This window comes from Numenius arquata, chromosome 2 (genome assembly GCF_964106895.1).
Source record: "Numenius arquata chromosome 2, bNumArq3.hap1.1, whole genome shotgun sequence".
Taxonomy (NCBI): Eukaryota; Metazoa; Chordata; class Aves; order Charadriiformes; family Scolopacidae; genus Numenius; species Numenius arquata.
Genome location: NC_133577.1, coordinates 105295917 through 105322963, shown reverse-complemented (window position 1 = coordinate 105322963; position 27047 = coordinate 105295917). Strand labels below are relative to the sequence as shown.

The following is a 27047-nucleotide window of genomic DNA, read 5'->3' as shown; positions in this document are numbered from 1 at the left end:
GTGAGACTGCATTAAAAGCACATACATAAATGTTTTCATGATCAGAGCCCATTGTACTTACAATTCCATAGCCAAATTTACACATTTTTTCCTAGGCTTTTAGACTGCAGAAATTTAAAATTTCAGGGAAAGAAGTGGATCTGATATAACAGGTATAGCCTACAGAAATGAGTAGCCAAGCTCGTGAATTAAGACCAATACTCACCATGTCTGTGCATCAAGCATAACAGGAGTTTTGCATGGAAAAAGGTACATTACTTTTTTCCCATCACACTCCAGCAAACCAGGTAACACCAATGACTCAAGCCCAGAGAACCAGTTTTCCAACACAGTCATGTTTCCATTTTATATTTGGCAATCAAATATTAATACTGAATTATTAAAACCAGGTTCCTCACATGCATTCTTTTTAAATGTAGCTGATCAAGTCAGGTTTCCAATATAAATCTTCAGGTCATGGATTAAATAATACTTAATCTTATACATTTTTAAAATTGAAAATAATAACAGAGAGGGAGGGAAATGGATTACTAAATCTGGATGGTGATGATGTCATAGGCCATCTGAGTGTGGTTTATGGAAAGATCAGAATACTTCACTGAATTATAGCTTTGCCGTCAAGGCATCCTTTTCCATTATCCTATATATCATTCTCACTGTTAAAATGTCATCAATGTGTTATTCTCACTATTCCTATGAACATCAGTCACTGAAGCAATATTTTCCTCAACAGATGTCCTAGAAGCACCGTATATTTTGGATGTTAAGTACAGCCCTCTGCCACACAATAACACTCCATTATCTCTTGCTCACAAGGCAACCAAGGAATTGGTTTAAAATACACAATAGCCCAATATTTTCAGTTGCGCACGCTACATTTGAAATAATTCTAGCTGTATTTTTTGTGCATTTATATGAGTGTATTTATTCTGATTACAATGTTAAAAAACAAAGTTTAAAGTTATATAGTAAAGAAGTCAGAAATCCTCAAAGCCTGTAAACCAAGCTGGGCTGTAACACTCTTCCAAAGTTACACACGCACTCCTCTCCATAGTATCCCAAAAAGCCAAGTAGAAATACAATTATGCAAGCCTTGTATGATCTTCAAATGCAACAAACTTGAGTGTCTGTACAAAAACGTACGTGGAGGGATGTTCAATGCTCATTACTTCACACTAACACCAGTTGTTCCTTCCAATTTGGCTTAATATTTAAACAGACAATCAAGTCATCTATGCCTTACTCTAAATCACAGTAGTATTAAGATTCTAATCAAAATAAAAAGGGATGGTAAAGATGTTGCTTTTACAAAAAAAGTAAAAAATGTCTAAATAGATTTTGCTGAATTTAAGCAGTCATCTTTCACACAAGACCAAACATGGAAAACTTAGAGCAAAACAGTTTCTTTCTTCCATGTTATCAGCCATGGAAGAAAGTGCTCTGGTTCATCTGTATCAGTTTGTGTTTACGTAAGTACTTCTCTGCCTTACTCTTACAGTATTATCTGATCCTATTTTACATTAATCAATTCAGGTAGCACAGAGGCAGTTTGCCATTCAACCGTGTGCTCGCTGTAAAAGCTGCCGTAGCATTTGAGAACCCCTGGGTTTTTCCTCTTCATGCAAACAATAGGAAACATGACACAAGTTTAGAAACTGACAGTGATGAACAAACACCTCAGACTCTTTTGAAACTGCACTTGAAACCACAGACCTTCTGTACAGAGCACCTGGACCAAACCCAGAGCAACGTTTCATGTGATGTCACTTGGGCTTTTTCAGTTGTACTATGAATAAAATTGTACTTTGACTGACTGAATGAAGACAGAACATGAAACAACCAACATTCCGGTTCGATGATGATCATTATTTTTACAACCACACGTTTCTCAATTGCTGAATACAATTTGGTAAAAAGACTCTCCAAGAGTTTCAGTTTAAAATATCACAAAGACATTTCTGCATAAATTTTGTTAGAGGTTGTCTTAATTAGGAGTAACCTTATTCTCCTCAGAAGTATTCAAAATACACCCCAAGTGACTGACTTAATGTACTTAATTCTGCTCAATTCCCACAAGGTCAGAACTGAATAGTGTATATACGTGGGCATTAAATTCCTACATACAAGCTACTAAAGTGAGACTTGTGGTTATTTAAGCACACTGACAGGATAGTGCACTTTAGAGACAGGCAAGTACATAAATAGAAAGAAAGCAAGGGCAACTGACCATGTACTGTATGTAGACTGTTGGTTAGAGCTAGTATTTAATTAAATCTAACTTCTCTGTCATGTTTCCTCTGGTTGTAACTTATAATTGTCCAGAGATGTCAAGGAAACCTTTTGCAAGTAAAGGACATAAGAGTGACATAAACAGTTCACTACATTGATAAAGAATACTACTCAGACTAAGATATGGACCAGAAGTTATGATTATTGAAAACCATTAAAACCCACAGGAGTCTTTATGTGTGAGCAAAATCTAAACAAAATTCTTGAGGACTGGTGCACTGTTCACCTCCCTGTGAAATCACTGAGCAAAATGAATTATGGGTTTTTCTTTAGAGGTTATGCAACAATAACAATGTACATCTTTACAGGCTACTATACAAACATTAGCTAATAAAGTACACATTCAGATTTCTGTGGTGGTAATGAGGAGAGAAATCAGTTAATGTAGTTGGATAGGAATGCCCTACACTGCTTTCATGCACAGATAACTAGGTTCCCTACATGGCAGGAGGACTGCAGGACAGCTAGCCTCCTGTGCCAAAAGCTGGTCCTTGTATACAGCCCCTTAGGGACTGCCCAGTCTGACAAAGGAAAAAAAGGTCTATTCAGGATTCCCCAAAAAATACTGCTCCATAATGATGGGATAACAAGCCTTGGGCGAAAGGACTTCTGCAAGCATCGGGAAGAGAAGAAATGCTATGTAAAAGCAAACCACTGACAAGAAGCCACTGGGAAGGAAGCTGTGACAGAGAAAATAATTGACTGGGAGAAATGACAGGAAAAGAGCAAGCAGGTAGGACAGAGAACAATGCAGCAGAGCAAACCCCAGGTGGCAATTGCATGGATTACTGAGCAAGGTGTTCTATACACCTAGAAATAAAGGCATTGCAGGGAGCCTACACTGCAAATTAGGCAAGTTCAGGCCACTTAATACGGTGCCTGAGACCGTAAGTCACTTTTACAATGGCAGTATTATATCATGATGACAAACTGGATCTTTTATAACAAACCTAAATGAGAACAGCAAATAGCGGAAGGAAAAAAAAGAAGTGGCATACTAACATATGGAAAGGCTAAAAGAGAAGAGAAGAAAGCAGAGCAGAAAAGGGGAACCAGATTACAGAAAGAAAAATAAGCACTAAAAAAGCCCATTAGAGGCTGATTCTAAATGGCACTTTTTAATTCTCTGCAACCTGAAAGGAGCACATCTCAAAATCAGGATAAGATAATTTAGGTTAGAAGGTTAGTATATGACTCCAATCTCCTACTCAAAGCAGCTCATTTCAGTTAGGTCTGGTTGCTCAGCGCAATGTCCAGTTGAGCTCTGAGTATCTCTGGAAATGGAGATCCCACAACCTACCAGCAACCTGTTCCAGTGCATCACCACTCTCATTCTGAAAATATTTTCCTTACGTCTAAATAAGATTTCCCTCGCTGCAGCTTGTGTCTATTGCCTCTTGTCTTTCTGCTGTGCCCTTCTGAGAAGACTTTGACTCTGTCTCCCATGTTATCTCTCCATTGCATGGAAGAAGACAGCAACCAGATCCTACCTTCACGTACCAGAACTCCTTTCAAGGTTAAATAAAATCAGCTCACTCAGTGTCTTTTCCTACTTCACATGTTCCAGCCCCCTGTACATCCTAGTGGTCCTTCAATGGACTCACTCCAGTTTGTCAATTATGTATTAATGAATAGTATAAAACAAACCAGTATTTTAAGTTGTTGGGGTTTTTTTCTGCTTATAAGGCACATTCCTAATTTCCCAAAATCAAAGCATTCAAATAAAGACAAACAAATCTCTACAACTCCGGAATGAGGAAGGTAAAACATTAATTCCCTTATCCATGAGTAAAGAAATATGTCACAAATAACACAGTAATTTTTGTTCAGTGTCACACAGAAAATACAATCCAAGACTTCAGAAGCCTTTTTCCTCATTAAATAAAGTTTGTATTTTCAGTATGAATTTCAAATATTTCAATGCTAGTGAGGATATAACTGACCTCCAAAATTCTAACATACCATACTTCACAAAAAGCTATTATTTTCTCATGATATTCAATAAAAATATTTTATTAGCTCCTTTGTAAGAAATAGAATTACTTACTGCCTTCCCATGTACAGTGTAAGAGATTCAATGCCCCCTCTACTCTTTTCCAGTGTTGAAGATGAAAGAAAGCGTATGCTATTGCTTCACTGTCCCCTCTCTTCAGAATATGTTCAGGGGGCAGAATTAAGCTTTTCATTTCTAGTAGATACTGCAATGAAAAAGTAGAGCACAATTATTTCAGAGGTAATAAAAACCACAAAAAGCTGCCTGCAATTCTATAATGCACACTGAATGTCTATTCCCCTAAAGTACTTTCCCTCATAAGTGTTTCATCAAATGTGTAACATCACCAACTGCACTTGAAGGTAATTATTGAATTATTCCCAAAGACTATGATATGCTGACAGATGGTTGATGTTCTGCTCTTCAGCTGTAGTAGGGGGACTATAGAGAATTTCAAAATGAGATGTCTCTCTTATCAAAGGAGATGGAAAAAAGGTTCAAAGCAGAAAAGAGATTCTAATTGCAAAAGCTTTTTAATTAAAAGTCTTTATAATGAAGACATTGAGTGGTTTGATGCCCGTAGTCTCTCTATAAGGAAACACCCAGTACTCATAGTTTGCGCACAGGTTGCTTTACTGCATTGTCATCAACCGGTTGGCAGGTCTATGAATATGCAGAGCTGGCAGGCACCTAAGTAGCTACCAACAAGTTACAAAGTAAAAAAAAAAAGTTACAAAATGTAACAAACACCTGATTTCCACGGAAAAAAAGTATTGGCTGTTTAAGCTTGCTACTTGAAGTACTTACTGAAAATGTTATGAAAATGAAAAGCACCATTGCCTAAACACACAAGCAATTTTCCCCTTTACTGGATCCCCCGTAACAGAAGAGGATGAAACAGATGGAGGGTTCGTGCCACAGGAGAAGACAGAGGTCCTGGACCTTATACAAGCAGGTGATTTTTCCTCCTTCCCCTGCCTGTGAACTAGACCACTGCCGGTTCGGCAGACGATCTCATCACCAATGCTACTGCCTTCCAGTTAGTGGAGGGGAAAGATCCATCCCTTGCTGGCACGCTTGACAGGGAAAGGGAAGGGAATGACAGACAGAAATCACAGGCTGCCAAATCAACTCCCGTTTGTGAGTTCTCCTCTGGGAATGGTAACATTTCCCAGCTGTACGCTCACTGCTCTTCAATAGCACAAGGAAACTGTTGCTCTCTTCCAGGATGCCAAAGAGCAAATGTTCTCCCCGCCAGACTATTTAAGTTAACACAAGCTGCAGCAGGTGAGTCAGGCAGTAGAGTGTCAGGCCCCAACACAAGGTTCGGAAAGGAAAGTTTTGGTTAATCATTGGCAAAAAGAGAGTGAGCGCAAGGCCCCCTACTTCACTGAGCTCTCTGTGCTTACACACTGGTCTTGACTTTGGTCTGGAAGGAGGAGGTCTGCAGGAGCCAGGGACTGACACCCACCCAGTGCAGGCACCCAAGAGAAGGTAGTTTGACACCAGAGGTGAAACAAGAGGTGTGCTTGGTGTTAACCTTCCACAGCTCCTCTTACTAAACACTGACTTTTGTGAACGGGGGACTGCAGGGCGTGCTTGAGCACCCACTCAGTGTGTGAGCACTGTGTGCACAAAAGAAGAGAAAAGAGGGCAAAAGAAAGAAATGAAAATTGAAAATCAGCCTTGGGGAAAGGAAGAGGAAAGGCCAGAGGGAAGTGAGCACAAGTAGCATGATGGCGCAGAGTCACCCTCTCTCCTGAAGGAGCCTGGAAGGAGCTAGCAAACAGGTAAAGGATTTGAAGAGACCATCATCAAAGCAGAGAACTGTCAACCCTGGGAAATAAATACTTCAAAGAGGAAAGAGAAATCACGCGTGTTTCTGATGCAGGTAACTATTAAAGGAGGACAAACTGAATTAGCAGTGGCAGTAATACGTGTGATACCTGGGATTTTCCCTAAAACCTTTCAGAAAAATTTGAGAGAGCTGCAGAGCAGGTGGACTGATGGAGGAAGCTGCAATTTAGTAGGCAGGACAGATTAAGAGTGACAGAAAGAACGGAATAAAGAGTTGACAAGTGGGAGGGAGCTGCCAGGCTTACAGAGATACAGCAAATGTTCTTATTCACTGCCCTAATGAATGTGCCACCCTTTTAAAAACACAAATTATACCTGTGGAGCAGAAGGGAATACAGCTGCAAGAGCTGCAGGTTTCTACCTGTTTTATTAATTGAGAACATAACTCTTATTTCCATATTTTTTGGCAAAAGTAAATGAGAAAGTAAGTTCTCAATATTTAAAAATTTCAATCAGAGGCAAAAACAAGAACCCCAAAGCCATGTCACTATGTAGGAAAAGAATAACCAGGAAGGAATGTCCTGGTTTGAGGAGCACTGAGATGAAAACATGTTATTTTGATTCTTATGTATAGCTTATTATCAGCGATTAAAAACAAATTAAGTGGAAATACCAGATGGAAGGATATATTTTGACACTTGCAAATCATTCTTAGTCCTCACTCAGTTGCGTTGACTTTTCAGTCTGCTTTTTTCTCAGCTTCAGAAAGAAAAACCTATTTCTAAAAGTTCCTCAGGTCAAAAATGTGAAACATTCCTCCCTCATTACTCTATCACGGCTACTTTCCCAAACAAAAACTCCATAATCTGGTTTGGTGATACTCAAGAAGACCCACACATAAAGTTGATGGATAGCTCAAGTCTCATTTGGGCCTCATAACAGTTTTTGTTTTATGCACAAAGGTCAGCCCCACCTTTTGGGCATGCAAACTGTCAATTAATTTATTCTGGAAGCATTTCCAGCAGGAATGTTAATTGTACACGGCCCCAAAGAGACCTCGTCTGGAACACTCTGTACAGTTCTCATCAGGCACTTTCAGAAACATAAAGACCAAAGCCCACAAGCACAGAATAGAGCTAATCAAAGAAAAGGCAAGTCTGCTTTGTGAGAGGGCACTTGAAGGCTTCCATCTGTTTAACATCTCTAAATAGGAATAACAGGTACTAAAAAGGTATCCAGCTGTAGGTAGGGCTTGATTATTATGGAAGGAGAGATATGGTCTTGATGTCCTAGAATATCACATCCATTCGTGCATTGCTCCATTTTCAAGGAGAGTTCAAGAGCCTGGAGGGCATTCAGGTTCCTGGAGGTTTGGCTGACAAGGCTCGGGGTCTGCTTGGAGACAGCACAGCCAAGGGCAGCCCCCTCTTATGGTAATGGCAGGCTACTGGCACCCAGATACTTGACAGGCAGGACTGAGTGCCAGCAATCTGCTGGCCTTCTAGCAGATTGTCTATGAAATCAAACACAGTCCCCCTGAAACATTTTGGATTGGACAAGCAGACAAATTCCAGTGAAAATAAATTAAATGAAAAAAACAATCTTTCTTCAAAAACCAGCCAATAAGCTGCAGTCCTCATGCTGCCCATATAATGTGTGAGTCACAGTCCTCACGGTCTTCTGTGTGCAACAAGTATATCCAGCTCTTGGAAAAAAACAGCCAAGACATCTGACTGTAGTTTCCAAGAGGCTGCTATCAAAGATACTACACTAGACAGCTCCAGTCTTTTCTTCAGCCACTGAAGACTTTAGGGTGGGAATCTGATTCTTTATATTTGAAAGGCATCAGTCCAGAGCACAGCCCTTGTTCTTAGAGGACTAGTATGGGCACAAGATCCCACCATATCACTAAAATTCATATCAGTATGAACTCCATCTGGCTTTACAAGAAAACAACCTACACCTCTTGACAGACTCCCTATTAACTGTAACTCCCAATGCACTGGCATCCTTTCAGATTCAACCATGATCTTTAAAATTTAAGTAATGAAACTTCACCACCTTTTCAATACCTTGAATACACAGGAAAGATGGGAGCCCAATGTCATCCTGACAGGGCTCTAAACCCATGCGTGGTTCCACTTCAGAGTGTCAAGTAACAGGCTGAATAAAAAATTTAACAGAGAGCTAGCATTATGTAGGAAATGGAGATGGCAAGCCCAGCACATCTCTAACTGCATTTGTTTTTCAATGACAAATGAAGAAGTTTAACTAGAACAGGAAATAGCATGTCACCGCTATCTGAGGTTATCATGTTCCTTTAAAAAAGGAATCAGCTCAGAAAAGACAGTCTAGAAAATTTCAGCCAGAATAACCTAGTCTTCATCAAGTTATGAGTGAATACTGAAGTTGCGCAATGATTTCTGTCATCAACAGATGGCTCAGTCAGCCCTTCTCCACTGCATTGTTCTGACTTGGACTTTTTTGGTTGTTGTTTTTGTTTTTCTGGTCTCTCTCTTCTCTCACTCCAAACTTTTTCCTGTCGATATTGCTCAGCTATAGCCATTCTGTACACATATGGGAATATGCCTTTTAACGAGCAGTTGGAGGATGACAATGGACCTTGTACACATGAAGTGCAACATGGTATATTCTATATTTCTCCTACTTGAATTGACGAGATATACATTATTTATTACATTATTTATTTATTTCATAATATTGACAGCACTCTGGCTACTAATTCTCCTCTGCTGGGAGTGCTTTTAACATTCCACATTAATGAGCTACTTCAGTGCCCTTTTACAAAATAAATCAACCTATCTCAGGCAGGTTTCCTTCCTTTCCTCAACTGCACAATTTGCCTCTGAAATTACAGCTCAGGCTGCAAATAGGCAATAGTCACTCCTGCACCTGTGACAGCATCCCTCCAGGCCAGAATATGAGAATTTAACATTGTTTAAACAGGAACTCTCCTCCTCCCAGCAGGATGAACAGCATAAGCTTAAAACAGTTCCAAAATACTGGTTTCTACATGCCCAGAGAAGCCACTTGTAGGTCACCTTACAAGTTCTCATTGGATTGATGGTAATTAAGAAGTTTGGCCTTTTTGCTGGAGATAGATACAAAAACAAATCACCGTCTCACTGAACAGTTAAAAACTCTCTTAAACATGTCTGGAATAGTTTCTCTGTAATATCATGGGGTGTGCGGAACAGATTCATTTCCCATCTGGTATATGAATTTGTTTGCATTATTTGTTTCTATTAGCAACTACAACTTACTAGAAACCACACAAGCATACAGACACACAGTTCTTATTAAAAAAATTTAAATAAGAAAGAAATGAGAAGGAATGAAATGGAGAAGAGCTAAGTCTTCAAAAGTGTTTAAGTCAATGGTTTGCTACGTCTTTTTAAGAAACTGTTTACACACAAAGTTGGCATTTCTTAAGTAACATCAATATTTAAGTTATCTGATTCAAATGCAGCAAACTTCAGCAGGTACTCTCTTTAAATCCACTGAGCTCCTGGCTTACACAGCAAACCCATACAACCATGTGCAGAGCACACTTTTGACTCACTTTTAACAACTAGATATATGGACCCTCACCTGTTCTCTCTTCCCTTTGACTTTACTGAATAGCTCGTGTCTCACAGACCACAAAAAAGAGGATGGGGGGAGCTTTTCAGGAGGAATTTGAATGCAGGGAGGAAGCCTTGCAAATCAGTTCAGAAAGGGTGTTCCACAACTGAGGAATGTCCCAGACACAGCTGTGGTACTTTATCAGCGTTAGCTTGGGATAGTTGCATTACATATAAGTGGGGAAGCTCCAAACATAACATATAAATAATACTGATGAAGTCTGGTGTGTGTATTCTCCATGACATAGGATGTACTACACTCTTTTCCATACAAAATCCTCTGGAAATACAGTGATACCCCAACTGCTTCAGAGGCAATAAAAACCTTTTTGTTTAACTCAAATTTTTGAGCAGCTTATTTTCAGACAGTGTCAGCACATTTCCTTGGGATCAAAACTCCACAGTGCATGGTGACACACTAAAACAAAAGGATACTAGTCCATAGAATCTCATTTAAGACAAAGATGGTTGGAAAAGAATTCAGACAAATCTTCACAAGCAAGTGATACAATTTGTTGTGCTGCTTCTCACAATGAAATTCACAGCTCTTCACTTTGTTCTCTACTCTGCTGTACTGCTGACTTCAGTTTGCTACTGGTTATGTTTTTCTTCTACTAAAAAGAACCCTGAAAACACTTTGCTGGATGAAGTGCTTTCTTTTTACATAGGTAATCTCTGCTGAAGTATAAAGTTGCAGTTTGCTGTAGCTGAGTTGTTTCAGTAACACAAACAAGACAAACTGTAAATAGACATATTATCTTTTATCAGATATTTTTCTGGTACAGCTTAAAAAGAGCCACTTTGAAGCACAGAAACCTTTTTACAGGTAAGATGCCTTCAGAATGAGAAGTCTTGATCAGTTTGACAGTGGTTCCGTTTTTGCTGCAGTCAAGAAGAAGATCACAGTTGACACACCTGAGCTGGCCTTACCCTGCACGCTCAGCTTCCAGAAGCAGCAGAGCCAGGCGAGCAGCCCAGCTGCCTGGAGAGATCTGGCAGCCTGCGCTGAGCTCTCTACTGCCTTTGTTCACTTAAACCAAATTCTGGTACCTCCACATGTCACATCTTGATTCTAGTGTATTCCAAAACTAAAGAGAATTTACCAACTTTGGCTGAGAGTAATGGAATTAAATGGGAATTAAAATGTCATTGAAATGTATTCAAAAATTGAAGAAGAGATCTGTTTCAAAAGAAGGTTATTTGCTGGAAGGGTGGCTGCCTGAAGAAAGATTGTCAGCCATATTAGGTCTCTGTAAAAGGCATTTTTCATGCAGACAGAAAACAAAACGCAAGGTGATGCATAGTCATCTAGAATCAATGAAAGTGGATGCCAACACCTTCATGACACACATACTGAGAAGACTCCCAGAACCATGCACACACACTGGTTTCTATGCAGAGGGTAGATGTTTTTGCAGGGTTTCTCACCTCTATGTAAAGACGGAAATCTGGGACTTTTAAACTGCTTCTTCTTAAGGGCATCCTATGTCTTCAGATTACATTCAAAAGAAAGTGTAAGAAGCATATCTGACCTCTGCAACATCACTATGGAACACTGGGCTGCAATCTGGCCATAATCTCCTAGGGAAAAATCAGCAGCACTGTAAGAATCCCATGGTTGTTTTACACAAACCTGCAACAGGTCACAACGGGAGACAGTCTCCCTTTCTTGCTAAATCCTGCTCAGCAGCACCTCTCAGTGTGTTCAGTGTATTCCATGCTTTCCTTTTGTCTCAGAACCTCATTAGCAAAAATCTGCTATTTCAAGTTAAATGTTTGGAAAATGCATATCCAGTCACAATTTTTTATGTGATAATTATAAATTTTAATGATTTTCACTTAAAAAGGTAAAATCTTTCAAGACAAACCAGAAACATATTGAACCATTTTTTTTCTCTTAAATAGTGTAGTTCTCTGCCTTCAAGGCTTCTGCTGGAAACTCTGCAAATGCTTTAAATAATTTGTCACCTTTTTAATTTATTTCTTCCTCAGTCTGAACAAGAGAATCATTAGTCTTTAACTCCTAAGGAAGCTTTGAAGGCTTATTAGTTTTGTGGCACTGTTAGATTTCTTGTGATGCTACTTGCTACAACTTATCTCCAATTCATTAAGAACAAATTGGATAGGACTTCCATCATAATTGAGTGGAAATTGAGTTGTAACATCCATACTGTGCATAAAATTATAACCAAAAATATATTTTTGCTACCTTAATATCCTTTATCTAATAGCAGAAAGCATGAGTGTGAAACCAGCAGAGCTGCATATTAATCTGTATTAGGCTACACTGTTATAATGTTAAAATATGAACTAAAAATGGGAGTCTGCTCCCATTACTGCCTTGTTATCCTGATAATTTATATGTTTCTCAAAATGACAAACTTTTAAAAGTTGAAGGAATCAATTAACAATGCGAACAGACTGAAAAGCTCAGGAACTGAAGTGAGGAAGAGGACTGGAATTTCTTTAAAATAAAAATACTGAAAATAACACACAATGTGCATTTCATGCATGGGGATACTTGTCAGAAAGGAAATTCAGCCTTGTATTGAACAGCCACCGAAACAGAAGCTGGGTAGTGAGAAAGAGGTTACAAGTGATGTATGAAAGCACTGATCTACAAGAAAAGAAGGATCTTGGAGGTCTGGAAGTACAGAGGTTATGGAGCAACTGCCACAACTTACAGTAAGGCAGATTTTGCAAAGGAAGTCAAACCAAAGAAGAGCAAGCTCTTAAGTATAAACAGAAAAAGAACAAGCAAAAAGGTAACAAATGAAGACTTAGTCTCAGTTTCACGTCAGTACAGAGCATGGAGACAACAGCAAGATGGACATCAGGAGCATGTACAGAAGTGGCGGCCACTGCAGCCAATGATCTCTGGCCCTGAACAGTGAATGAACTGGTCCCAGAAACAGCCAGACTGCCACAACTGACTTAAAATAAAAAGATCCCTACTCAAAATCAAGTGATCCAGTAATGCGAGAAGTAAATGCAACGCCATTCATTTAAAGAGGAGGGAAACAATATGTGTTAATATGGAATCATTAGTACGCAAACTGTTAAAAGAGATTTTGATGGGAAGAATTATCAAAACCATGGAGGTAAGTGAGGAAAATAGAACAGGGTCCCAAGGATTGCTCATGACCGATTAAAATGTCTTGCTTGACAAGACAGGTAATGTTTTAGACAGCAAGGACAGAACACTCTAACCGGGCTTCAGTAAAACATTCAGAAAGGTTCACCCAGAAGAGGACTGGAATAGGAGTTAAACAGGCAACCAGACAGAAAGGCAGTATCAGTGGTTGTGTTGGTACAAGAACCATTGGGATGGAAGAAAGTAAACAGAGCTCCACAGAAGCAGTCCTGGAACTAAACTTAATTTAATATTTTCATTTTATAGCTTGGCACAAAAATAGAAGATCAGCTAATAATATGAAGGGACTCATCTCACCTAAATCTTCTTGTCTAAAAATCAGGCTTTTACTGGAAAATAGTTGCTCCTTTCATAGTCAATGTAGAAACAGGCACCTCGGAGGAAAAGTCTGTCTAGAGATGTCTAAGATAGTTCCTTCTTTCCACTGCCTGTAGAGGAAGTCTAGATGATTTTATTAAACAAAGAGCCTAACTTTCAGGGACCTAAACCATGCTATTCAGTGGTTGGCATAACAGATACAGCTCATAGAGAAAATATTTAATTCCTGCAACGCATGAGAATGAACTTTCTGCAATCCATGTGTACATAAGGGAGAGGTTATGGGTTTATCTTCACCAGACTTGGTGTTCAGCTGTACCTAATGAATAGGCTCCCTACATTAACACACACTAGTCTTCTGCTATCCAGTGGAGGCTGCTTACTTTCAGAGGGCAATACTGGCCCAAAGGTTTGTGGGTTAAGGGTCAGAGGCAGATCTCCAAGGGCCAAAAAGCAGATGCCTCTAGTTTGCCTTTACAATGAACTTACAGACTGCAATACTGAGTTTCAGGTGATGAAATAATAAAATACATTAGCCTCTAGTAGCCCCTGGGCAAGATTCTTACTGCTGAGATACATATCTAGAGAGGGGATTAGGGAATTAGAACATAAATCCCTTTTCTTACTTTGTAGTTCTCAGCAATTCTTCATCGCTGAGCTTTACATTCTCAGAACTTAATGACAGGGTGCTGCATAAGGAATTACTAATTCAACTTATATGAAGCACACTGTGAACACCAAACATAGGTTCCTTTGTATAGCATGCCAAAAACATACTCTTACATGTAATCATCAAAACAAGTAAAACAAGCTATTTTGAACTAGAATATCTTTAAGGGCTATTTTGTAAATAATAATCTGTCTTTATGTATGGTTCTGTCCTGCAGCGTAGCATTTGATGGTGTCTACTACTGCAATCCACCATGTAATTGTTGCTCACATAGAGGACGCACTTCAGCTAAAATTTCAAGTTGCATGGTCCAGAGTAGAAGACACTGAACGTGAAATACCAAACAAAAAAACTGTGCATACTATCGGCTTCTTTCCCTTCCCATTGTTTGCTCCCCTTTCCACAATATCACTTGTTAATCCAACACGGAAATCAGGAGTTCGGTCCTCAGCAGAGTTAAAGTTACAACAATGTTTTCTCCATACTCACTTTTGGCACATGTGGATTAAATTCTACTGCTCTGTGAATAGCTTCTACTGCATTCATCTCTGCAGTACTCAGCCCTCGCCTTGAGGCAGCCTCTGGAGAAAATCTACAAAAACAAAGAAAAAAACACATTAGGTCAGAAATGCTAGTAAGAAAAAGCCAGAAAACGAATCTAGAACATGGGCCCATGTAACCAAACCGAGTTAATTTCCTACGCTCTCCAAACTTCATAGCAAGTGGAAACTCCGAGTGATCTATTACTTCAAGGCCAATGAAAAACCCAGCAGAAGTGGAAAGCATGTTTGCATCTAATCATGGCAGAAAGTCAGTTCAAACAGTCCTTTCTCTGTCACTAATCTAAATTTGCTCTAGGTATCTTGCTAAGGGGCATATTCAAGGCTGAAGTTGCAGAAAAAAGAAAAGAAAAAAAAAACCCAAAACAATGCCAAATTATTGTTGGAGGGTTTCTGTTAAAAACAGGTTTGGGGAGGTTTTAGGGAGGTTCCCAACCCAATGCCCCTGGGTCAGGTTGGGATAGAAGCACGATGCAGCAGCAGTAGCGGGTGGTCTACTGGCCGCAGCACCATTGAGGGTAGTATGCCCAAACTGTGGGCAAATCATCTGCCCCAGTGAATGAAAAACCAGACCATGCAATCTCTTTCTCACCTCACACCCCACGGCTAACTCCAGAGCTGTACTTGGCAGGCAGACACCACAGGGAAAGCTGTGACAACCTTAGCCCTGCCCTCCCAAGCTGGAGTCGCTGTGTAGGGAGGAAAGATGTTGCAGTAGGTACTGGCGATCTACAGAATAAAAAGAATGAAAGAAAATTACTTAGATCTTGATGTGTACATACACTTTAAAAGCAAAAACTGTCAGGATGTCAGTCAAGAAAATGGCTTTCCACTCTACTTGCTTTCCAACTTTAGGGAGGCATTCGACCCTCAGGTGCACAGACACAACTCTGCCTGGGATTTGTGTGAAGGCATCTGAGAGCGGAATCAGGATTTTTGAGCTCCATCTCACAAGGATCTGAGCACCCTTTCAGAGTGGGCCAGTGCTCTCAAGTCCACAGGCATCAAGTAGGTGTGCTCAGCACCTTGGAAGGTTGAGACCCAAGAGAAAACCATAACAGGAATGAGCAGACATTTGCGTCTCTAAAAATATGAATGTCATCTACCTCTCAGAATCCCTGACGTAGTAATGCTAAATCCACCTGCCGCTATTTAAGTAGATGAGCAGTCTTCTGACAGCACTTGTAAAATTACATTGCTACCAGTGCATCCATATTTATTTGTTACCTTTTTGTGGTCAGGTTTATACAAAGTTGAAGAGGTTCAGCCACACAACACCTTTTAGTTGCATCTTCATGATACTATCTAGGAAGCCAAAGCTCACCAAGACAGTATACATAAAACCAAAACAAGAATTGAATTTATGCTATTTCTCTTCTTTTCTTCTTCTGTAATATCTGAAGTGCAATTTTTGATCACTGCAATTTTTTCTGATATATATACAGTCATTTTATGAATTTACTGCAGGACTGAATTCTCCTGCTAACCCAGCAGATTGTTAGGGTGTGGGCTCAGCTAAGAGAAATCTTGAGTTAAATCAGGAATTTTGCTGGGCAGTGGTTCTTATGCACTTACTTGTCAGAGACAGCTCTGGCTTTGAGCAATGCAGCTGTGTAACATATTGTTGCTGATTTTGGTAAGCTTATATCTGTTGAAAAGAAAGAAAAAAGTAAACATCCAAAAATTTAAAAGTCCGCAGAAAGAACAGTGTTTGATTGATACTTCAGAGTATGCATGGCATATGCAAAGTTATTACATGAATTCAGAATACTTTCTGATCTTGGGACTTGTACTGCCAGGTCACATGGATTTTTAAATTTCCACCCAATATACAGGCTTTAAAAACCTGTGTTGGTGACCACTGGAACTGCTATTTAAGCAGCAACTGGCTTAATTAGAGAACTAATTCAAAGTGTGACATGATAGAGACATAATGAAAGATTTCATTACTTCATATATAAGTGTATAGGTAACCTGGAATACATGAATTTTTCCACGGTTAACAAAACATCTAAGTAACAGCTGAGGGCTATCTTATTCACTTCTCTTGTTTTCACTCCGAAGTAGTTGTCTAATATGAATATGTGGCATCAATACAAGTTAAGACAGCTATTTAAGTAATAATGGATTTGACTTGCAAGCAAACCACCATTAGATTTAATGCAGTTAAAGATCAACAGTAAAACGAGGTGGTTTGCCTTTTAAGAAAATCTTGGACCAAAGTATTCACCAGTCTCTGGCCATTTTATGCTGTTCCGGAGACAAACAGGAGCCATAAACCTGATTTAAACCATTAGTTCAACTTAATTTATACCTGTTCTCTACCAGTAGACTGGCACAAAGCATCCAAAAGGTAGAGAGAAATGATGCTTAACAGACTTGAGTTATAGATTTGTTCCCACTGTTACAGAGAATAATTAACTTCTACATTAGTAATTGACCCAGCAGACACATATTATACACTGACTGAAAGAGTCCAGCATTAAAAAGTCAAACATTACAGCTAAACGAAAAAAAAAAAAAAAAAAGAACAACCTCCACTAAAGGCTGGATTCTGCAAACACTTTTGCACACTGCAATATTATAGTTTCTTATAGTAAGTAACAAAAACACAGCACAGTAAACACAAGGCACTGGAGTAGGCCCACTGTAAAAGTAAGAGCAGCTAATCTGACTATTGTTCTAAGATTCTACCCCTCACTTTGTCACTACAGTTGATGAGAAAGACAAAATTACCATAGAGCTTGGTAGCTTTAGGGTTAAGAGAAACTTGTGATTTACTGAACCCCAGTGCCTTGCAAGACAGGGCTCCTAAAAGGAGTTAAAGCGGACAAGCAAGTCATATCTCAGCAGTTACCATCCTTCATTTATTAACAACCAAGCAGAATGTTGTTCTGTTACATAGAATACATTGCCAGAATGACTGAGGCACTTTGAAAATGCTACCTGTTAAATCATCTCTATTGTCTTATGCACTTGCACTTCAAGTATTAGATGTAAAGATCTTGTTGCAAGCTCTCCTATAATATATTCCAACTATAATTTCACTGGAATATGTAATTGTAGGGACTAAATTAATTAAAATCAACAGCATGCAAAGCAGGCTGGGTGATAGATATGTTAATTACTCCACTAATAGAACATACATGAGCACATCTTCAATGACAGGAGGAGAAAATATTTCTAAGCCCCTTCAATAACCCTGCTTATACCAGGTGTTCCTTAACATTAGGAGTTAAAAGTGATTTCCAATAAAGAGAAATACCTTTTTCAGAATGTTACGGCCTCTGTCTTTCAGTATAAACCTTATTCATTAAATTATAAATGGAGTGAAAGCTAGAAGAATGGAAAAGTAAAAAACAAACCAAGAAAACCATCGATACACTGTCATTTATAAGGTTTTCAACTGGTCAATAAAATACCTTATTTTCCCCTTACCTGCAAGCGTTTCTCAGGGACATCAAACCACTATTGCCTCATGGAAATATCTTCCCCTGCACCAGTTCAAGCCTAGCAATGTTAGTTCAGGATCTGACCTTTATAAAATTTTGCATGAATGACACAGAACAAGAAGTCTACCTAGAAGTCCCTGGAAATACATTTTCCCAGGCAAAAGGCAAACTTCACATATGAAAAAAAGGACCAAGAAGAGAATGCTTGCCTGGACTTCTTTGAATAATGCAACAAGAACACCACTCCACTTTTCTACCTGCTTGAAGGCGCTGAAAACTAGGAGGAATCAAGAGGGTCTGGAGTACATAAATGATGTAGCAGAGGAAAAACAGTTGTTATGCCAATGAAAGCTGCTGCTGAATTTCATCAAAGAAAGCAGGTATGCCAGCAAAAGCCAGAATGACAGCAAGAAAGTGGCAATTCAGCCATTAATATGCAATCCATGAGGTCAAACAATGAGACCACTCAACACACAAAAACCCTCTAACCACATGTATAACAGCCCTATCTGCATCAGACCATTGATACTTGAGTAAAGAATGTTCAGCGGAAGCTGAATGGACCAAGTTGTGAGGAATATTACAATTCTTGGCTAAGAGATTAAGATATCATATGGTAGGAACTGAGCTTGATATAGGGTTAAATGCCCAGGCAGTGTGCCGAGGTGGCCAAGAAAGCCAACGGCATCCTGGCTTGTATTAGAAATAGCGTGACCAGCAGAAGTAGGGAGGTGATTGTGCCCCTGTACTCAGCACTGGTGAGGCCACACCTGGAGTATTGTGTCCAGTTTTGGGCACCTCAATACAAGAGAGATATCGAGGTGCTGGAGCGAGTGCAGAGGAGGGCAATGAAGCTGGCGAAGGGCCTGGAAAACAAATCATATGAAGAGTGGTTGAAGGAGCTGGGACTGTTTAGTATGAGGAAGAGGAGGCTGAGGGGAGACCTCATCACTCTCTACAACTACTTGAAAGGACACTGTAGAGAGGTTGGTGCTGGTCTCTTTGCACAGGTAATTAATGACAGAACAAGAGGGAATGGCTTCAAGCTCCAGCAGGGTAGGTTTAGACTTGACATTAGGAAAGAATTTTTCACAGAAAGAGTGGTCGGGCATTGGAATAGGCTGCCCAGGGAGGTGGTTGAGTCACCATCCCTGGATGTGTTTAAGAGACGTTTAGATGTGGTGTTGGGGGATATGATATAGGGAAGAACTTTGTAGTGTAGGGTAGATGGTTGGACTCGATGATCCCAAGGGTCTCTTCCAACCTGGATGATTCTATGATTCTATGATTCTAAATATACTAAAACAAAACACCATATCACAAAACAGGTTCTTCCAGTATGTAGTTAAGTGCTCCTGAGTTGAAAATATCTGTGCGCCTAGATTGTGGGATAATCCACAATGAACTGCTGGCATCTGTAAGGAAGGGAAATGTGGTGAGATGAGGTAAGGCTCAGGTACACCACCTGAGTCATTCCTGCAGAAGAAATGGGATTTCTCAAGGAATGTTGTGTTCACAGCTGACCACCCATGGTCAAGAACAATAAAATCAAACAGAAAGACTGGAATGTTTTCGTAACAATCCAAATGAAATAAAGTCTGAGAGAAGATACAACTGTTCCCCATGCATACCCACAAGGAACACCAGGAAAGGAGAAGGTCTGCTTAGGTACAGGATAATGTTAGCACAAGAATAAACAGTTCAGAATTTAATTTAGGCTGAAGGTTAAAAGAAGATTTCTAAGAAGTAGATTTTTGAGGCAGATTTCCAGGTAGAACAGTGGGGCAAACAAAATGGCTGATTCTAGGATAGAGCTTGCTCAGCTCATGGAATGGGTAATATCATGTAGTAAATGCAACAGTGGGGGACATGACTCACCCAGGAGGCCTCCTTCAGTACTATGCTCCTAATGAGCAAGAAGCAATTATTTGAGGATAATACCTACAGTCCCTTGGCAGCGGAAGAAATACATATAAATGTTCATGTTTATGTTGCTGTGGAGATAGCCATCAGTAGGTCCATGCCTGCTTCCCTCCAAAAGCGTTTTGCTTTTTGTTTCCTCCATAGTAGACCGTAAGTATTTGGTTCTGCTATATCCTGGTCTGAGAACTACAATACTTCAAAATCCTTGTATTATTTAGGCTTCATCTCCAAAACTGGACCCTCGTATTTTAGAGAAAAGCATAAGACAATTATGTCTGGTTACAATTTGAATTCAGCAAGAGAATCAAGTACTAACTAGCCCTAGGAGATACGTCTTCTGTCAGGAACCAAACTGAAGTTTTTCATAAATGACTGTGTCCAGCTCTGTGAGCCATCTGGCAAAATAACTTCACATACACTGTTTCCCACCCTCCTGTGATTACTCGTGGAGCTCCCACAATGCGCTGAAAGATGTGACTGCTATTCTGTTGTCAAAACCATCAGGACATTTTTGCCAAGTAAGAACTGATGTGTCAATCTAAAAAAGGCTCTCCTTCTTCCTTATTGCTTGTATATTTAAACAGAATACAAAATAGTCTAGAATTAATTTATGAGCATTTTCTTTCGATTAGCCCCAGTCAACTATGGGGAGGATTGGCAAAGTGAATTCTTACTGTTCATTTGCTTCATAAGCGGTTGCTTGTGAGAGTGAACTAATGGAAAGATGCTATGGATAGAGACTTGCAACTGTAATATCACTTCTTCTCTGATTCAAGCAGATGCCATGTATCATCTAACTAGGTCATGGGATCTACTGTTTTTATAAAATAGCAACTAAACCAAGAAAGGATGAATCTGGATATGGACTGGTGCAATATCTTCCATCCAAGTCATCAGAGACAGGCATGCTGCAATTGCTTTAGTCATTAATAAATGTAAAAACTAGGTCACTGATCAGAAATTATTCCCCATTTTGACCCTGAAGCATATGTTATTCCCAAGTCAACAATACAGATTCCTATGGGCTTAATTTCAGATAGTCGAATAGTCTTATCAACACTAATAGGACTTAAATATTTGCTGAAATATGCTGTAGATCTGGGGCCATGATTTGCACAGTCCTTGACTGGATCCCTCCAGTCAAACTGCTAGCTCTTCTTCATATAGCACTGGAGAGAGACTACATTAAGCTACTGGAATCATTCACGTATTTCCAAATATGTGACTGAATATATACCAACAAACTGGAAGAAGTTATGCAAAGAGGTAAAACAAAAAATGGTGGAAAACAGGATATGTATTGTGCTACAGCTTGGGGGTGAACCCCAGCTCTGATTTTCTCTCCCTCATCCTGTCTGTAGACTCTAGTGTTTTAAGTGATAGGCCAACACTTGACCTGTCAGCAAAGAACTCCCTCAGTTCTCTGCACCTGCAGGCTAGATTGTCAGCTCTTGCACAGGTGGTAGGAAAAATTGCTTATGGGAAAGACTGAAAGTGCTCTAGCAAATAAATACGTGCAGGTTAGGTCAGTGATGACAGAAAAGAGACACAATCATCTATAAAGACACAAACATTAAGGAAGAAAGTGAATTAAGCTCATACAAATGGTTAAAAGCAAGAGTAATGGGATGGAATTCAATAAAGGAAGGTATGAACTGAACATCAGGGGAAAAACACTTTGTCAAAAAGATCTAATATCCTGTAGTACTATCTCCCATGAGAATAGTCATTGCATTTTTCCACAAAACGTGGTAGAAAACATGCTGGAGGGAGCAAAACTTTGAACAAACTGATCTAACGCTTACTTTGCGCTTGCAAAACAAAGCAGTTCCAATTCTCTGTACTTTGACATTCTTCCTCAGTGGCGGGAGACACCCCAGTCAAACACAAACACAGAGCCACTGTGTATGTTCAGGCCTGGATTTTGGTCCCCTGATAGGGTGGGAAAAATATTTCACCACAAACAAAAAGTGTTTATTTTGCCATGACCACAACTAAAACTTACACTGTTCAGTTATGGAAAGATTTGGAGGGTTACTGCTGGTTGTGAACACCTCATATGCAACTCTTGCTGAGACGCATATCTCAGTGACCAGGCAGGCGTCAGCCCCTTTGTTTTGATCAAGTTCAATCCTAAATGCCTATAGAGGGGAAGGAATAATTTTCCCTATAGGAGATTAGAAACAGCAAGAGTAGAATAATTAGTCTAGACTTTTTGTGCTTTTGCACAAGCAGGACAAACAAATAATCCCACAGAAACATATGGCAAATAAAGAGACCAGACGGTATGAACAGACACAGAACTGATGAAGAGACCTAGTTGAAGTGACAAGTGATTTTGACATGGAGGAAAGAAACTAGTTCTTAGAAGCAGAAGCTGAAAACGATGTAATGGGAAAGAAGAGAAACTGTTCTCTTGATACTGCTGTAACACAAACTGGAGGTCTTACCTGATTTAAATCACTCAGAAAAGGCAGATTAGGTTTTGATATGACCTTAACTAAAAGGAACTTTCTCTTAAGGTCTCTCTTTCAAAGAAATAAAAGGATTATAAAATAGTGTGCATGAGGTGATAGTTGCTTCCATACTGCCACTTGCTACATCTTTAACTCAGAAGAAAATCCTTTCTTGCACAACCCAGTCAGCTCCACCAGGTATTACATCTCAAAAATACTAAACATAATCATCGCAAGTAATGAAACTGATGGAGTGGAGCTGTGATCTCAATTATATACATATACACAAAACCCCCAGAGACCATAGCTAATATAGTTGAAGACTCCATGCAATTGGTTCATCAATCTGCAACTCTCTACAGAAGGAATGCCTTCAAATTCAATATAAATAGAATTTACCCATTTCATAGGCCTGTAAGGACAAGAAGAAATTGGACAGAGGGGGACTGGAGAAAAGAGAGTAGCCCTGAATAGGTTACACTTTAGAAAAGTAATTTCTCTACATTACCTGTTTAGATTTCACTAAGTTGAAAGTATTCCAAGACAAAGAAGACACTGTTTCTAAAGTGTTTCTTCAAAGGCCTATGTTTTGATTTGACACTTATTTAAAGTAGGATTCTTCAAGTCAGCCATTACCATATGAAAAAGTGTCATAGCCTAGAGCAGAATGAGACCTTTAGTGTTTTAAAACCACCTTCTTTCTATGTATCTTCTGGTCTAAATTATCTTCTCAAGTGAACTCTGAATTTGGGACTCTGTCTACACGGTAACATAGTCTTTCTCCTTCTTTGCAAGGGAGTAAGCGAAAGGGGAATCTGTATAAGGTGTTCCTCCTGCAAACCAGATGGCTTATAGTCTCACTGGAAAACACTGTCATTTAGAAAAAGGAAAGCAAGGACAGGTTTAGGGAGGAACCACTGCATCACTATGACTAAATACACAGGCATCCGCTCTTTTTAAATCTGAACTTTCAATTGCCAGAAAGGTCTGAGTTTTCACACAGTGCCAGGTTACCAGATAATAACAATCAAAGCAACTGGCTGCCCAGGAAAGTTAATAAATCATTTTCTCTAAGCATCACAACAAACAGACCTACTCCACTGGAAAACAATCTGTCTAAAAAGCCAGGGAAGACGAGCACAGAAACTTTACCTACTATGAATACCAGAAGCTTGTTCCATCAAGAACAGTCTTTTTAGTAGCCATAACTATTTATGCTGTAAATAACATGGATATGTGTTAAATCAGAGCCAAAAATCTTTTCAGAATTCAACAGTATTTAGGTCATCTGCACTCTATTGACAGACACTGAACTCTGAAACCATAATGATGTAGCTCAGCAACAGTGCATGCCGTCCCACTAATGAGGCCCTTTTTCCATGAATAATGAGTATGGACATCAGCTCTGTTGCCAGGTACATAATATAAACACAGTTTAACACACAGCTTTTGGTAAAGCAGTGTGTCTGCTTGCAGAGGCTGCGATTTCGCATAATGTGATCCAACTTTTTAGCCCAGGGTGGGGGAAGACTGCTCAAGGAAATAATTTGTTCATATGTTATCAAAATACAATAAATCAGGTTTGGTCTTAGTCAAAAAAAAGGCAGTGGAGTGGGACCAACAGAAACTGCAGATAGGAAAGTATAAATGAGTTCATTGTTTTATATTCCAATAAATCTTACAACACATGAAGTTGATGAGTTCTAAAATGAGCTGAGGCTCCCTGAGACAGGCCTTCTGAGACTCATGAACTGTAAGGGTTATACTGGTTAAGCCTGTGTTTGCTGAGTCCTTGTGCATACCTAGGGTATACACACACCTTTGTTTATATATGGCAAAGCTTGAGTTGAAACTGCATAGGTTCAAACAGACAAAGTAAGAAGAGTTTTATTTTGAAAAGCCTTTTGTTACATTTATGAATTCAGTTTTGACTCTATCAGAGGCTTTTTTTTGAGAAAACAAAATGCACCTTCCAAGTTTCATCAACTTCCGTGACACTAAGTGCCACCATGGTGTTGTTTAAAACTAGGCATCAGGGCTTTAGTATACAAAAGCAGAGTTAGCACAGGAGTTTAATCTGAGATTTGGGAGGGCATGGCTCAATTCCCTGTTCTGTCACAGTTCTGATATCTCCCAGGGCTATTATCTCATAACTACATTCAAGGCTAGAAGGTGCCAATGTCTTGTGGTGCCTGGGGCATAAAAATAGGCATTTCTATTTACTTGTTTCTTACAGTGCCAAAATAAAGTCCGTGGGGACCTACACCTCTGTCACAGAAACTACTGAAATACAAGGAGCTACAAGAAAGACCACTTAAACTGCAGATTTCTTCAACCAGACTAAGCACAACCAAGATCTGAGAGTCATTACTGCTACTGGGTAACAGTACTCAAGGGCCTGAGTGACATGATTTGACTCCAGAAAGAGCTGACATTCCAGGCTGCAATGGTAGCAGTGACTATCACTAATACTGCCTGTAATCAGCTGCTTATTTACCTTTCCTTAAATAACATCAGCTCTGCCACAGTCTACTGCAGGTGTCTGCAATTGGGCAGTATGATTGTGTTAGGATCAAGCCAATGGTCTATTGCTAGTCTCATTATCTTAATTTCCTAAGTTATAAGATGTTAGAAGAAAGTACTTAGCACATATTCAGTGGAAGCTTCTTCGATTTTTTCGGTTATACCCTCCAAAGATTCTTTGCTCATCAAGTACACACATCTCAGTACTCCAATAAACTTACCTTGCCACTGTTCCATGTGATGACATGGGGCCAAGTACCGGGGCTGACAGTGAGAAGCCTCTGCTTGTGTGGGCTCTTGCTGTTCTGCTTTTTGGCATCCAGGTAATGCAGCAGAGGATGTCAAATGAGAGGAGGCAGAAACCAGAGAGAAGAGGGTACATGGAAAAGATGTCTGGTAAGACAGGCGTTGGGAAGTGGGTGAGGAGATGTATCATGACCATCACTGCCTTGAAGAGAAGACTGGGACGGATAGTTAGGAGAGGCAGAAGAATGGAATTAGGAATAAGCAGTACTGGCTGAACAAGGAGCCTCTGGTAGGAACTTGGGGCAATAAAAGCTGAAACTGACCATGCAAAAGAAAAGTAGATGACAATTCAGTAGACAAATGGGGTGGAAGATCAACTAAGGGCAGGCTGGAGAAGATGCTAAGTCCTTCAAAGAATCAAAGAGAGAGAGTGGCCAAAAGACTGTGGATATAGGCTCCAGTGCCCATATTAGTAGCCATTTATACAACAGTACCTCAAATGGTGTCCAACTACCTTTTCAAAAACTTCGGAAGTTGCAAGCCTTAAAATCTCTGTTCAAAGAACACCAGGAAGGCTCTAAGAGCTAAGAACTAAAAACATTTTAAAGGCTACAAGATCAACCTAGAGAAAGAGTTAAGAAACATCAAAATTAAGGCTACCAGTTTCACTTAATTCAGCTGATTCATGAGTGTTATGATATCATTTTTAGTTATATGATTACGTAATATTCCTTTCATAAACCCCCTTGCCATACTCTGGTGCATAGAATGAGACTTCTCTGAGGATGAAGGAGGACTGTGTAGTAACACAACATGAAACTGATGGCTGTAGGATTCCTGATTCACTTGTTGCAGAACTTGGAATGTGGATAGTGAGTGTCATGGCTTCAGCTGGGATAGAGCTTTCTTACTAGCAGCTGGTATAGTGCTATGTTTCGGGTTAGGGATGAAAATAGCGTCGGTAAAACACCGATGTTTTAGTTGTTGCTAAGCAGTCAAGGCCTTTTCTGCTCCTTGTACCATCCTGCCAGTGGACAGGCTGGGAGTGCACCAAAAGTTGGGAGGAGACACAGCCGGGACAGCTGACCCCAACTGACCAAAGAGATATTCCATGCCATGTGATGTCATGCTCAGCATACAAAGCTGTGGAAAGAAGAGGGAAGGGGGGGACGTTCGGACTTATGGCATCTTGTCTTCACAAGCAACCATTACATTTGATGGAGCCCTGCTTTCCTGGAGACGGCTGCCTGCCCATGAGAAGCAGTGAATGAGTTCCTTGTTTTGCTTTGCTCGCGTGCGCGGCTTTCGCTCTACCCATTAAACTGTCTTTATCTCAACCCATGAGTTTTCTCACATTTACTCTTCTGCTTCTCTCCCCCATCCCAACCTGGGGGAGCCAGCGAGCAGCTGCATGTTCCTAGCTGCCAGCTATGGTTAAACCATGACAGTGAGCAAGCCAGGGACTGCAGGAAAAGGATGAAGAGTGGCACCATGAAGGTTGATGAATGTTGGTCAAGAGAATTGGATTGTATTCCTGTTTCTGTCACAGTTTCTACACAATACAAGGAAAACCTATTTAACTTAAACTAAACAAAGTATGCCAGTTGGCGCTTCTTACTCTGCCCCTTCTCTGTTTGAGAGACTGGTGTATTGAATTCAAGTTCAAAGGGCTAGAGCTCAAGTGAGCACGAGCTGTAATTTGAACATAAAAAGTGATGTAACGCTACATAAACTAACGCATACTGAAAATTAATGCGAAAAGTTCACCTAGTCTTCTGAGCTTTTCCCCATAAGACATGAAGTCTGCTACTCACTAGGCTGCTGTGAAGTTAAATCAATTAATGTTTGTAAAGCACTTGTATGCCTCTAAGTTAACACTCATAGAAAAGTCCACAAGGGACTATCAGGGAATAAGGGAGTATCAGGCAATAAAAAGTCCACAGAACCTAAATAGTCATTCTTTAAACATCAATTGAAAGCAAAGAAAGCAGTGAAGAGCTGCTAGGAAGTGAGTTCCATTAC

At 39.8% G+C, this 27047-nt stretch overlaps 1 protein-coding gene across 2 annotated transcripts in view; it reads right to left on the bottom strand.

The window, feature by feature from the left end:
- ST7 (suppression of tumorigenicity 7) overlaps nucleotides 1-27047 on the bottom strand; it is a 147980-nt gene that overhangs the window by 6765 nt on the left and 114168 nt on the right. For both annotated transcript variants that reach the window (XM_074144543.1, XM_074144542.1), the window contains 3 exons: nucleotides 16001-16073; nucleotides 14355-14457; nucleotides 4337-4487 (listed from right to left, as the gene is read on the bottom strand). In XM_074144543.1, the coding sequence (XP_074000644.1) occupies nucleotides 4337-4487; nucleotides 14355-14457; nucleotides 16001-16073 (327 nt within the window). The remainder of the gene's footprint in view (nucleotides 1-4336; nucleotides 4488-14354; nucleotides 14458-16000; nucleotides 16074-27047) is intronic.